General features: G+C 39.8%; 1 protein-coding gene across 1 annotated transcript in view; it reads right to left on the bottom strand.

Moving 5' to 3' along the window:
• Positions 1–15,480, bottom strand: part of Ccdc173 (coiled-coil domain containing 173) — a 44,695-nt gene that overhangs the window by 13,253 nt on the left and 15,962 nt on the right. The window contains exon 5 of the mRNA XM_017799284.1: positions 6,774–6,930. Coding sequence (XP_017654773.1) covers positions 6,774–6,930 — 157 coding nt within the window. The remainder of the gene's footprint in view (positions 1–6,773; positions 6,931–15,480) is intronic.

Here is a 15,480-nt window from a genome sequence, read left to right as displayed (position 1 = left end):
GGAACCAGACAAGGATGTCCACTATCTCCACTCCTTTTCAACACAGTACTTCAAACTCCTGCTAGAGCAATAAGACAGGAGAAGGAAATTAAAGGATTACTAATTGGAAAAGAAGAGGTCAAACTACCACTTTTTGCAGATGATATGATACTATAGCTAAGAGATCACAAAAGTTCAACCAGAAAACCATTAGACATGAACAACAATTTCAGTATAGTGGCAGGTTATAAAATCAATCTACAAAAATCAGTAGCCTTTCTATATAGCTATAACAAGCAACTGGAGAAAGAATACAGGGAAATGCTCCCAAGTGAAATTGCTACAAAAATATCTTGGAATAAATCTGACCAAAGACACCAAAGATCTCTACAATGAAAATTTTAAATTGTTAAGGAAAGGGATTGAGGAAGACACCAGGAGGTGGAAGGACCTCCCATGCTTATGAGTTGGAAGAATTAACATTGTGAAAATGACCATCCTACCAAAAGCAAAATGTAGATTCAATGCAATCCCAATCAAAATCCCCATGACATACTTCAAAGAATTAGAAAAAACCATCCTTAAACTTGTACAGAAGCACAAAAGACCCCAGATAGCCAAAGCAACCCTGAGCACAAAGAGCAACACTGGGGGGATTACTATACCAGATCTCAAAGTATACTACAGAGCTATAGTCATAAAAACAGCATGGTACTGGCACAAAAATAGACACATAGATCAATGGAACATCATTGAAGACCTAAAACCTAGTACATACAATTTCAGCCACCTGAGACAACCCGCTATTGTTCTAAAATGATAGATAAATTTGTTGTCTCCCCCTATCTAGAAGCCTTTGAGAGGGAACTGACACCAATTCTAACCACTCCAACAGCTATCAGAATACCTGAAAGCAAATCCTGAATCCATCACTCTAGAGTCCAGCCTTAGTAGACAAAAGAAAAATGAGGAGGAACCCAATAGAGGGATGCTTTTGGAAGCTCTCATCAAGAAATCCCAGTGGACTCTGATATGAACATTTGAAATTTGCCCTATTCTGACTATTTTCTGGTTCTCCATCTAGAACTTGTAATGCTAATTACTCTTGCCTTTACTTCTCCTTCACATCCCCTTTTCACCAGTCAAGGACTGTTTTTCTCCCCTACAGATAAAAGTTATGCAATTTGGGAGTCTCTAGATAGACCCACAGAATGGGTACCCCAATTGCTTCACCCTGCATCCCTGTTCAGCATGGAAGAAGCCAGAGCAGTCTGAGCCCAATTCCCTATCAGCAATTTGGGTAATTTCTTCAGAGGATGATGTGATAAGAATAGGAGACCAGGAACTGGCTAGGCAGTTAGTAGGTACAAAGACCCCAAAGAAAAGTAGCCAGTTTCTTGGCTAAAAGTCAAAATGTCCTTGGGCCTCTTAGCAACATACTCTGTTCCAAAGGCCAAAAATGACAAAAGTATTTGGGAGCTCTTAAATAATCCCTAAAATATTTTAGGGTTACCTCTTCAGAGGGGTAATGTTAGAATAGCAAAAAGCCCCTAAAAAAGAAGAAAGGAAGGAAGGAAGGGAATACACAAAGTTGTCAGAAAAAAGTGAGAGGGAGATATGGGAGGTGTTGGAGGGGAGGGAGTGGGCATGGATTTGATCAAAACACCTTATACGCATGTATGAAATTCTCAATACAGTTTTAAGTCAAAAAAAGAATTTTGCAGGGCGTGGTGGTGCACCCCTTTAATCCCAGCACTCGGGAGGTAGAGGCAGGCAGATCTCTGTGAGTTCAAGGCCAGCCTGGTCTACATAGTGAGTTCCAGGACAGCTGGGGCTACAGGGAGACCCTGTCTCAAAAAGACCAAAAAAAAAAAAAAAAAGTCCATATGTATAGCTAAAGGCTACATAAACAAGAAACAATGCCAGACAGGCGATACCTTACTTTGAGTTGTTGGCCAGGATGGCCCAAGAGACTCCCAGACAATAACCCAGCATAGAACTGGGAAAATGAACAGCAGACACCAATCTTATCTAAAGGAATATTGACAACTGATTGCTGCTAGATGAGGAACAGCTGATCTTCCTAAAACAAGGAACTCTCGATAGGCTGACTAGATTCAGCAGATGGACAAGCACTGGGGAACGGCTGGGGGTACTGACAACACAGTGGTTAGTAACAGGGATGACAGAGTATATGGGCTCCAGTGGGGGGGGGCTATGGGAGGGTGCCATTTGGGAAGTGGGTATATAGATGAATAAGATTGTTTGGGATGTTCTGTATGATATACACAAAAAAAATTAACAAATAAAAAAAGTTATATTTGAGGAGGAAGCATAAAAATTTACTTCATATTCATTAGTAGAGATGAAAACATGAACACTGAAATCTACCTGATGACTTTATATCCATACTCAGGTGCCAAGGATCCGAGTGTAATGGACTGTGACTAGTAATAACCAGACACATAGAGATTAGAGATGCATGTGCAAACATTTAAGTGTTAGCATTAAAAATGAGTCTTTCTGCTGGGCGTGGTGGCGCACGCCTTTAATCCCAGCACTCAGGAGGCAGAGGCAGGGGGATCTCTGTGAGTTCAAGGCCAGCCTGGTCTACATAGTGAGTTCCAGGACAGCTGGGGCTACAGGGAGACCCTGTCTCGAAAAGACCAATAAATAAATAAATAAATAGTCTTTCTGTAGGAAGCAGTATATTTTAAAATGAAATGATCTTTTTTAAAGGTTAAAAACATTCAATTTTGTGTCTTACAGGGTTTATACTGAGTTCAATATTGTACAACTGTATTCATTCAACTGTGAACCTAAAAATTTACAGCCACTTTTGAAAGAGATGTATCTTTGCTCTGGAAATTGTTATTGAATATGTTAAAGTTGCAATGAAATGCTTCTTCTGAAAAAAAAAAAAAGAAGTAAAAGATTCATGAAGCTCAGGGTCACATGGGTAGTAAGTGAAAGACTTGGCATTCAAGACTGTTTACTATACACCAAAAAGTAAAAGCCACAACCAAGAATTTATGAGAAACACTAGAATTACAAGAAGTGTGGAAAGCAATTAAAAAAATCTGACATCAACCTCTGACCTTCATATATATGCACACATGTGCAGACACACCCCCTGATAAACATATATACCCATTTTTTTTTTGTCTTTTTGAAGCAGGGTCTCCCTGTAGCCCCAGCTGTCCTGGAACTCACTATGTAGACCAGGCTGGCCTTGAGCTCACAGAGATCCGCCTGCCTCTGCCTCCCAAGTGCTGGGACTACAGGCGGTCCCCACCACGCTCAGCTAATTTTTTTAATGAAATGGCTTTCACTATGTTGCCCAGTTGGCTCTGAACTTCTGGCTCTGATGATCCTCCTGACTGAGCCTTCCCAGCACACAGGATTACCACTGTGCTCAGCTGGGGCATTGAATTTCTTGCTTTCATCCTTTCTTCCTTCTTTGTGGCTGGAATGCAGACATGAAAAGGGAGCTCCAGCAACCAGGCAAGACCATGTGGAGATTTTGAGGAGAAATACCATCTGTTTCAAGAAGAGCAGAATAGAAAAAATAGAAGGTCTCTGCTGATTCTGAAAGTGCAACAGCAGCCCTGGAGTGAGCACTCCTGAACTTTAAACCTGTACTTGATTAAGCTCTTACTATTTGGGCTTTTCTATAATATGCTTTGAGCCTTTTCCAGCTAATGAGAAAATAATTTTAAAAGCTAGAGCATCAGCTCACAAAAATTCAAGTTGTAGGAATGACTTTTACAACATGGACATAATCTAAAGATTTTTACCTAACCTGCAACCAAAACATTAAGGTTCGGAATGTAAATAAGTGGGGCTGGAGAGATGGCTCAGTGGTTAAGAGCACTGACTGCTCTTGCAGAGGACCCAGGTTCAATTCCCAGCAACCACATGGTGGCTATGAACTCCAGTTCCAGGGAAATGTGAAGCCCTCTTCTGACCTCCGCAGCACTGCACAACATGGGTGCACTCACATACATGTAGGCAATACACTCATACACATAAAATAAAGAAAATATGTATTTTTTTAAAGGCACAGCTGAAATGCGGCTTAGAAATGCCACCACAACTATCAGAAAGGCTCTAAAACAACAGAAGAGACAAAATAGAAAGGTACAAAATTTGTATAGTTTGAATGTCCTCCAAAAGCTCATGTGTTAAAGGCTTGTTCCATAGCATTGCTCGCATTGCATTATTAGGTGGTGGAGTCTTTAGTAGGTGGGGCCAAGTGGGAGGTTCTTAGGCTACTGAGAGCATGTTTCCAAAGAGGATTGTGGAGCCCTGTCCCTTCCTCTATCTCTAGTTCTTCTGGCCAGGAGAATAACAGTTTGCACTACCACATACTCCTCACCACTGTCTGGCCCCAAACAATGGATCATCCAAAACTTGCATTGGAACCTACAAAACTAGGTATCAACATAAACTTTTCTCCATATTAGTTACCGCCAGCATTTAATTATAGAGATAGAAAGTTGAAAAGCACCCAAAAATATCTAAGAAACAAGAACATTTCTCAGTCTAAAAGAATAAGGCTTTTCTAGCTGGGCATGGTGGCGCATGCCTTTAATCCCAGCACTCGGGAGGCAGAGGCAGGCAGATCTCTGTGAGTTCAAGGCCAGCCTGGTCTACATAGTGAGTTCCAGGACAGCTGGGGCTACAGGGAGATCTTGTCTCAAAAAGACCAAAAAAAAAAAAAAAGAGTAAGCCTTTTCTGATTGAAAGTATCAGATGAGTATCACAGTAGGCCAGAGGAGGGCATCAGATCCCCTGGAACGGGAGTTGCTGATTGCCATATAAGTACTGGGAATCAAATGCTAGTCCTCTGCAAGAGCAGTCAGTGCTCTTTACTGAGACATCTCTCCAGTTCTTCATACATCCTTCTTTAGGGAGCTGCTCAAAGACGTACTTTAGGAAGATGGGAGAGTGAACCGAGAAACAGAAGAAATCAGGAAACAGGAGGCATGGCCCCAGACAGTGGCAACAGAATTCCTAAGCTGACAGCTGGGCAGCGGGCCTGGCTAGCAAGCTGGAAGAACAACAACATAAGCACTTTACTATTATTCAGTTGAAAACTGAAAACTATTATCAATATACATTTGGCAGAATTTATTGAATATACGGAAAAATTAAAGCAATCAAGATCAAATTTTGAAAAGGTCAAAAATCAAGTCACGAAACAAATCAAAACCAAGATAGAAAAATAAATATTTATAATACTGGGCACAGTGATGTACACCTGTATCTGAGCACTAGGGATAGGGGGTTGAGGCAGGCACATGTCCTGAGGCCAGTCAGGGATATATAGTGAGATCCTATCTGCAAATAAATTTTAAAAAATTATTTTTAATAAACGAAAGTGAATATTCTTATAATAAAAGAAATATAACTGCAGTATATTGCTTGGGTTTACAGAGCAAATATTTGTACAATCCTAATAATTGTCTAAGTGTGACAACTGTCTAGGGAGAAGGGAGGATGAGAAGGGATATACAAAGGATGAAATATTCAAGTACCAAGAAAAAAGCAGAAAATTTCTAAAGCTGTAAATCAAATTGATATCATTTGGAACCTAATAAATACATTTTAAAAAACTAAGCCAGGTGTGGTAGCTCACGCCTGTAATCCCAGCACTGGGGAGGCAGAGGCAGGGGGACCTGTGAGTTCAAGAGACATTATATGACATGCTATAAAAACATTCAATTATTCTAATTATTAAGGGGGAAAAAAAAAAAAAAAAAAAAAAAAAAAAAAAAACTAAATAAAGGAGATGGCGAGATAGCTCAGTGAATCAAGGCGCCTGCTGCCGAGCCTGATGACCTGAGTTTGATTCCAGGGACCCACATGGTGGAGAAATCCAACTCCCAAAAGTTGTCCTCTGACCTTCACACATACACCATGTCATGCACATGCACACACACATATAAATAAACAAATGCAATAAACAACAATGTAATAATAAAAAAAATAAGAATACTTAGAATATAATTTCTAGCAGAAGAAACAGCCAAAAGAACTCAGTGAAAATTGCCTGTAGGAAACAAGGAGCAATTAAGTGCCACTCTCAAGCTTCTTGGTGTTTGATGTTTTAAGTCTGTGCATGTATTTCTTAAGAACAAAAAATCGGGGGCTAAAAAGATTGCTCAGCTGCTAAGAGCACTGGCTGCTCTTGCAGCCAATACATCATACACATAAAGTAAAAGTAATAAATAAAATATTTTTTAAAAGAATAAAAATTTAGGGGCTGGAGAGATGGCCCAGTGGTTAAGAACACTGGTTGTTCTTGCAGAAGACCCAGGTTCGAATCCCAGCACTCACATGGCAGCTAACAACTGTCTGTAACAGGTGCACTTACCTACATGCAGGCAATATATGCATACACATAAAATAAAAATAATAAAAATATTTTAAAAAGAATAAAAATTTAAAGAAAAATATACACACCATGAAGTTAAATACATTACAATAGCCACAAAACATCATTATTTACTGAACTCTTATTAATGGCACAGCAGAAACCAAACATAAATCAGCCCATTCATTCCTCACAAGCTTCATTTTAAGGAAATTCATTTCAAATAGAAAACTCATTCTTCTCTTGCACACAGGCAAGCACATCAGCATGAACGCATACTGAACAGGGCTCCCTCACAGTGTAGACTCTTCCAGGAATGCAGCTTAATGGCTGCTTGTTTCTACTTCACTGTTACTTTTCTCCCATTTGGCATCTGAATTTGTATAATTGTTCAACTGTGGCATTTTCAACTTACAAAGAATAGTTTCCTGCTTTCATCAATCTCTTCCTTTTTCTTGTTTAACTTTTTTTTCATTTCTAGTTCATACAGCAAATTCTGTCGCTTTATCTCCTCAGCATCTTTTTCTTCATTTTTTTTCCTTTCTTCTTCTTCCTCTTTGTGTTCCTTTATTCTAAAGCAAAAACACAAGCATAACTGGGGGCAAAGCATAGAAATACATCGTAGTTTAAAGAAATGAGCCAGGTTCTAACCTGGGAGGACGTGAAGCCTAAAGAAAGATACAGGACTTTCTTGGGGAAAGAAGACACAAAGGAGCAGCTGTGAAAACAATTCAAGCAACCCAGAAGTGCCCATACTTGCCTTGACTTAACACAAGATTCAAGTGTTCCTGTTCTTTAGAAAGGAACAATTAACCGAGTGACAGTGAGGGGAATGGAAAAGCTCCTGATCTCCAGTGCTGCTAGATTTCTATGGAAGCTGATACTACATAAGCTACATGTCTAGGCCTCAAGAGCTGGGGTTTGATGGCAAGAGCAACGGAAGTTTCCTCACCCAACTGGCCACTTTGGTTGCCATTCTTCCTGTAGCCACTGCTGGTTGGCTACTAATCCCTTCTGCATGTTTAGCTCCAGATGCTACTGTCTCTCAGGGTTCATGTGTGGATACTTCAGGGACACCTGAAGGCTGTCTTCACTGCACAGCCCTGATGTAGGTTTATCTCTAGTGTGACTTCTTACCTCCCAAACTCCATCACTGTCATTACCAGGAGTTCCCATTAGCAGCACGTTATGGCAGATTATGGATCTCCAGGGCCCTTCTTCTGGCAGCCACTGTGCACATGTAAGACTGCTCACACCCCAGGCATCTACCCATTCATGGAAAGCCTATGCCTCCATCTCAGTCAGTTAGCATGAGTACACCTGGCCAAGACCACTCTATTTGCTGTCTTACTAGTAATTTTTCTTCTCGACAGTTAGGCTCAGGGTAAATTAACAAGCTAAAGAATAATAACCCTTTCTTTCATATGCACCCAACTGTGCTGGATAGCTTTAGTGTCAACTTGACACACCTGGGTTGAGGGAGCCTCAATTGGGGAATTGTCTTCATTGAACTGGCCTGTGGCCATGTCCACGGGCACCTTCTTGATTGCTGAGTGATGTGGGAGGGCCCAGCCCACTGTGGGTGGTGCCACCCCTGGGCAGGTGGGCCTGTGTTGCATAAGAAAGCAGGCTAAGCAGGAGCCAGGGGAACAAGCCAGTAAGCAGCATTCCTCCATGGCCTGTGCTCCAGCTCCTGCCTCTAGGTTCCTGCCCTGACTTCCTACCTTGGCCTCCCTGATGAACTGTGACCTGGGAGATGTAAGCCAAATCAACCCTTTCCTCCCCAAGTTGGTAGTGATCAGAGTGTTTTGTCACAGCAATGGAGAGACAAACTAGGACACCAATCAAGCATTTTTTTCCTGGAGTTTTTTTGCTTTAGGGAAAGGAAGATCCCCTTCCCTTAGACTTCAGAGGTCCACACAGGGAAGTGAGCCAAGAAATTCAAGAAATACAGAGTAAGCAACTCTGGAGTCTGACTCTCTCTACGAGGTACAAAGGAAAAGATCACTGCTGGCCAGAGCCACATCAGGTTTATGGTGCACCCCCCAAAAGTTTTCAAAATTGTATTTCCTTATTTTGTCATCACTACTTAATATTTTATATATGACTGGCGTGACAGCTCAATAATTAAGAGCAATGGCTGCTCTTGCAGAGGACCTGGTACTCACATGGTAGCTAACAACCACCTGTAACTCCAGTTCCAGGGGAAACCAATGCCCTCTTCTGACCTCTGCAGGCATCGCATGACATGGGTACACTTACCTATATGCAGGCAATATACTCATACACAGGAAATAAAAATAAATAGAATATTTAAAAAATATTTTGTCTACTAACTACATTGAACTAGGTTTGGGGTTGCAGGGAGAACCTGTCTCAAAAAAAAATTTAAAAAAGTAAAAGAAAAAAGTATCCAATTTTACAAAAAATTTTTGTTTTTTTAATTGATACTTTAAGAGAAAATAACAAAATATAAAAATTTGCAGCTTTGGGACTGGAGAGATGGCTCAAGGGTTAACAGTGCTTCCTGCTCTTCCAGAGGACTGGAGCTCAGTTCACTTTCAGATCAGATGGCTCACAACCACTTGTAACTCCGGCTCCAGGGGTCCTGATATCCTCATCTAGTCTCTGTGGGGACCAGTATGCACATGCACATATTCATACACATAATTAGAAATAACATATCTTTCTTTTTGGTCTTTTTGAGACAGGGTCTCCCTGTAGCCCCAGCTGACCTGGAACTCACTATGTAGACCAGGCTGGCCTTGAACTCACAGAGATTCCCCTGCCTCTGCCTCCAAAGTGCTGGGATTAAAGGTATGCACCACCACACCCAGCTAATACAAGATATTTTTAAAGACTTATGTTTATTTGTATAAATACTTCGCTTGCCTGTATGTACATGTACCTGGTGGTGTACAGTACCTGTGAAGGTCAGAAGAAGGCAAAGGAGCCTCTATGTGGTTGCTGAGAATTGTCTCAAGACCTTTGCAAGAACAGTAAGTGCTCTTAACCACTGAGTCATCTCTCCAGCCCCCAAAATAAATCTTTTGAAAAAGTAAAATAAAATAATTTATAGCTTTAATGTTTCTTATCCAATTTGGAAAACACTAACATATCACTTATTCTGAGCATAAATATGAGTGAAAATGTTTCCTGTGTCAGTAAAAAGTCAATAAATTATCATTGACAGACAATTTATAATAATTAAAATTTTTAATTACAGCTGGGGGAAGGAAACACATTTTTTAAATTACAGGCAATTATGATTTTTTAACTTATCTGGGTAATTTGAGTTAATGAAAAGTTAAAATGTTAAAGGAAATTTCAGATCCTCTGGTTCAAAGGAGAAATACAAACATTCATATCTCACTTAAGACTCCCATGGCCAGAGTAGTCATAAGTAGCCCACACAAGCGTCTCGGCCCTTTTCAGTACAATACACTGAAGCTTCTACCAAGCAACCAGAGCTAAATAAGCCATGAAAGCTCTTTGTTATCATGAATCTTGATTGCCAACTTGATTGGATTGAAAAACGCCTAGATTAGCATACATCCCTTTTGGTGTGTCTGTATGGTGTTTCCAGAGAAGATTGATTGAAGAGGAAGACCCACCCTGAATGTTGGTGCAACCATCACACAGTCTGGGAACCCAGATGGAATAAAAAGGGAAAGCCAGTCAGGGTGCACATTTTGTCTTTCTGCTTCCTGGCTGCCATAATGTGAGTTGCTCTGCTCCATGCCCTTCCCACCATGATGGCTAAAACATATGAATAGCCTTATTTTGGTGATAGTAGCACCATCTTTTCATTTGCCTATGCTAAAAACCTGAGAATTTTTCTTAATTCTTCTGTAATCTTTACCCCTCTTATTCAGTTATCTCATATTTATTTATTTCTATCATGGTGATAAAATAGCCATCAAAACATTTATATTCAAGTTAGGGACACAGCCAAATGCAAATAAATAAGCAAATAGAAAAACAATGTAATTACAAATTGTGATGTGTCAGAAAATAAAAGACTAAGAAAAGGAATATCAAGTAATTGATATTCTATCCAGAGAGAGCTGTTCCCTAAGAAAGGAAGGCCTCTCTGAGCTATAAGAAGACCACATACAGAACAAGAGAGTAAAATTCCAGAGAGGAGAAACAGTATGTAAGAAGACCTGAGGCCAGAAAGTTCTAAGCAGGAACTCAAGGCCCTGGAAGATCAGTGTGACAGAGCATAATTAGGAAATGGCCAAATGGCAGGAGAGAAGCTTGAGAAAATATGAGGTCAGATTCTACAGGACCAAGTATCCATTTTATTTTAAATGAATGGAAATCTACCAATGTATTGAAGGTAGAAGAATACTTCAAAAATGTTCATCTTAATGGATAATAATAAATAAAATAAAAATAATAAATAAAATATTTCACTTTTTAATTTTATGTGTATAAGTGTTTTGCCTGCATGTATATAAGTACACCCATGTCATGCAATGCCAACAGAGGTCAGAAGAGGGAGTTGGATTCTCTGGAACTGGAGCTACAGACAGTTGTTAGCTGCCATGTAGGTGCTAGAATTCGAACCTGGGTCCTCTGCAAGAGCAACCGGTACTCTTAACTTCTGAGCCATCTCTCCAACCCCAGAAAATTTTTCTTAGGCAAAGTCTATGAGGCTCTTCCTAGAAAAAAGTTTAACTGCCTACAGAAGGAATAAGAAATACAAATTGTCCACAGATACTTGCTAAGTTTCTTTACAATAGGTATGCTTAAGGGTTTATTTAAAAATCTCTCTACTTGGGGATTTGGTGTCATAAATAAAGTGTTCCTTATTTACATCATCCTCTTCAGGTTACTAATGTGAGGCAGACTCTTATACTGGCCAAAGCTCCAAATATCAAGAGCCTGGACATTGTTTGCAAAGTACATGGTATATCTTACTTTCAGCATAGGGTCAGAAGCTCTACAGTGTGTTTTAATAATTGACGGTGAGTACCCTAAAACAGAGTGGTTTAAAGCAATAAAACATTCAATACCTCATGCGATTCCTGAGAGTCAGAGTAGCTTAGATAGGTGGTTCTCAAGAGGTTCTCAGGAATAAAGTAAAGGTATTACTAAGGTTAGATAATGTACATTCACACATCTGTTGGCAAGACTTCAGTTTCTTGCCACCTGGACCTTCCCATAGACCTACTTTAGTATCTTGCACGATGGCAGTCAGGTTTCCCAATAAGCAGTCCAAGGGATAAGCAAGGGGGAAACCACATGCCTTTAATATCCTAATTTGAAATGTCACACACCACCACTTTTGCCACATTCTAGTCACGGGAAATGAGTTAATATGTATAGCCTGTACTCTAGAGGCAGGAATTAGGCTGGATCTTCTGAAGAAAATTATCAAAAAACACCATCACAAGGCAATTCCTGGCTAGTGCTTGGTCATGTAATCTTTAAGACATACAAAGAATTATCTCTCGATATTCTACAATTTCCATTTCTTTGTGATTAAAATATTTTTGTTGTTGTTGTTTTTGAGACAGGGTCTCCCTGTAGCCCCATCTGTCCTGCTGTCCTGGAACTCGCTATGTAGACCAGGCTGGCCTCAAATTCACAGAGATCACCTGCCTCTACCTCCCAAGTGCTGGGATTAAAGGCGTGTGCCACCACGCCTGGCTAAAATATGATTCTAAACTTTGGAGAACACAAAACATGCCCAGAAGCACATGTGCTCATGTTCTAGCCGTTCTTTCTAACTTCATCTTTGCAGTGCTTAGTCCCTACACCACAGCCATCTTGCCTACCTCGTATTCCTTCTTGCTTATTGGCCTTTTCTCATGCTATTTCTTCTGCTCAAAATACTTTTACACTTCACTCTGTGTGATTGATTCCTACTCATTCACCAGTATTAAATGCAGGAGCCAACCTCTTCTGAAAAACCTACTCTAGACTAAATCAGACATCAGTTTTATGTTTCTACATATATTTTCTAAAGTATTTATCATTATACTTTAATTTGTTTGTGCCATTCTGTATCTTCCTCTCCCAGGCTGTTAACTTCTTAAGAAAAAATATATCATAGTCTTTATATCTCAATGACTAGAATATTGGCTAGAAAATGGAGATTATTCAATAAATATTTGTATTTTTAATCAATGAATATATTATGAATGTATAAATTGAGTGAATATCTTCATTTTATGAAGTAACAAATATTTTAATAAATAATATTAGAACTTTTCCCCTGGATAAACTTTTATTATTCAAAAAGCTGGGGATATAGTCTACTAGTAGAATGTTTACCTAGCATGCAGGAGATGAGGCCCTGGGTTTGATCCCTAATACCCTCCAAAATGGATAGAAAGTGAGGGAGGGAAGAAGGGAGGAATGGAGAGAAGCAAATGAAGGAAAAAGAAGAAAAGGGAAAGAGTACCGGTATGGTGTAGATACACCTGTAATCCCAGGATGGGGAAAGCTAAGGCAGTAAGATTAAAAGTCTGAGGCCAGCCTGAGTTACACAGAAAGACCCTGTTACAAAGAAAAAGAAATAGAAAAAGGAGAAGAAACTCTTCTTTGCCAGTCTTTTTAAAAAATATTTTATTATTTTTATTTTATGTGTATATGTATGTGAGTACACCCATGTTGTGCAATGCCACGGATATCAGAAGAGGGCTTCAGATTCCCCTGGAACTGGAGTTAAGGATGATTCATAGCCACCATGTGGGTGCTGGGAATTGAACCCAGGTCCTCTGCAAGAGCAGTCAGTGCTCTTAACCACTGAGTCAGCTCTCCAGCCCCTGCCACTCTTTTCTTACTACATAGACCTCAGTTCCTAACTCAGGCCAATATGAGAACTATTAGCCCGTTCTGTAGGTTTAAAGAGGCTTTTATAAGGGCCATCACTACTCCTACCAGCACTTTACAATTACATGCATCCTAAGTTTTACAAAACTGATTCATAAGTGAACATGCAACAGAACACTGATGATAATTTTGTGGATCAGTAAACTTAAAAAATTATAATAAAGCCGCTCGAGGTGACCTGTGAAAATGGTTCTCTCTTGACTGAGAAAACCCTACAAAATCATGCAAATCAAGAGGTTCCAACCTTTGTGGTCACTTTAAGAACACATGTGAAACTGCCCAGGCCATAAAGGGTATGCATATCTGAAAAGCCACCAAGTATCTGAAAGATGTCACTTTAAAGAAGCAGTGTGTGCCATTCCGGCATTATGACAGTGGAGTTGGTAAGAGTGCCCAGGCCAAACAGTGGGGCTGGACACAAGGTCGGTGACCCCAAAAGAGCGCTGAATTTTTGTGCACATGCTTAAAAATGCAGAGAGTAATGCTGAACTTAAGGGTTTAGATGTAGACTCTCTGGTCATTGGGTATATTCAGGTGAACAAATCACCCAAGATGCGCTGCAGAACTTACAGAGCTCATGGTCACATTAACCCATACATGAGCTCCCCCTGCCATATCAAAATGATCCTCACTGAAAAGGAACAAATTGTTCCTAGACCTGAAGAGGAAGTTGCACAAAAGAAAAAGATATCCCAGAAGAAACTGATGAAACAAAAACTTATGGCATCGGAATAAATTGAGCATAAAATAAACACAGATAAAAGTTTTAAAAAATTATAATAATAAATTTGTATTTTACTGTCTTGTCTTCAAATCTGTCATTACAGAATTTAAGATATAGGACTTTTGTGAACAATTGACAACCCAAGCTCACATATTGAACATTCTTCCAGATATTGCATGGATGGATGTGATTTATCCCCTAAGGGTTCATCTCTTGAGGCTTTGTCTTGACGTGTGTTGATGTTGAGGCAATGGGACTTTAAGAGAGGAGCCTAGTGGGAGGTCCTTGGGAACCAGAGTTGCTGTCCTCAGGGAGAAGTAGATAGTTCTCGAGGAATTCTGAGTTAGTTCTGAGAGCAAATTGTATAGAAATCTGAGCCTAATGGTTCCTCAATCTCTATCTGGCTTCATTTCTCACAATATGATCTCTCCTAGTTGTGACACAGTCTGCTATGGGATCCTCAAAAGAGTTGATCTAATGTTAGCTCCATGAACTCCATTACTGTGAGATAAATAAACCTTATTTAAAGTTACCCCTAATGTAGGCATTTTGTAACAGAAACTTAAAAATGGACTAGTATATGGTTAGTAAGATGGCTCAGAGGGTAAAGGCACTTGCTACCAAGTCAACTGAGTTCTGTCCCCAGGACTGTCATGGTGGATGGGGAGAACCAACTGCTACAAGTTGTCCTCTAATCTCAACACATGCACATAAAAATTAATACATTTCATAAAATAAATTGTAATTAAAAATTTTAATATACTAACACATTTCTTGTCCTAATTCCCCACAATGAAATGAATATAATGGTAAAGTTCTATGCCAGGGGCTGGAGAGATGGCTCAGTGGATAAAAGTATTTGCTGTACAAGTATGAGGACCATTTAGATCATTTGTGATATTCTACATCCTGAAATATTGAATATTTAGCTAAGATTTAAACAAGTATACCCATCTCATTAGTATGCAATTTTTCTTTCATCTTTAATTACTAGTAAAATTATGTGTATTTCAAAGAATTGTTCTCAAATAAATTTATGATTTATTACCAGTAAACATTTAATACTAGGTGTAATATTCATACACCTAACTTATATGCCTATATACCCAGGGTCACATAAAAATTCCTCAGGCAGGGGCTGGAGAGATGGTTCAATGGTTAAGAGCACTAACTGCTCTTGCAGAGGACCCGGGTTTGATTCCCAGCACCCACGTGGCGGCTACGAACCATCCTTAACTCCAGTTCTAGGGGAATATGAAGCCCTCTTCTGACCTCCGTGGCACTGCATGACATGGGTGCACTCACATACATGCAGGCAATACACTCATAAACATAAAAAAAAAAAAACCAAAACTGGTTGCTCTTGCAGAAGACCCAGGTTCTATTCCCAGCACCCACATGGCAGCTAACAACTGTCCGTAACTCCAGTCCCAGGGGATCTGACAGCCTCTTCTGACCTCCGTAGGCATTGCACCACACCGGTGCACTTACCTACATGGAGGCAATACATGCATAAACATAAAAAATAAATACATTTTTTTTAATTAAAACA

Source organism: Nannospalax galili, unplaced genomic scaffold (assembly GCF_000622305.1).
Source record: "Nannospalax galili isolate Female #2095 unplaced genomic scaffold, S.galili_v1.0 scaffold1398, whole genome shotgun sequence".
In the NCBI taxonomy this organism is placed as follows: Eukaryota; Metazoa; Chordata; class Mammalia; order Rodentia; family Spalacidae; genus Nannospalax; species Nannospalax galili.
Note: the sequence above shows the minus strand (reverse complement) of the source record. Positions and strands in the feature narration are given on the sequence as shown.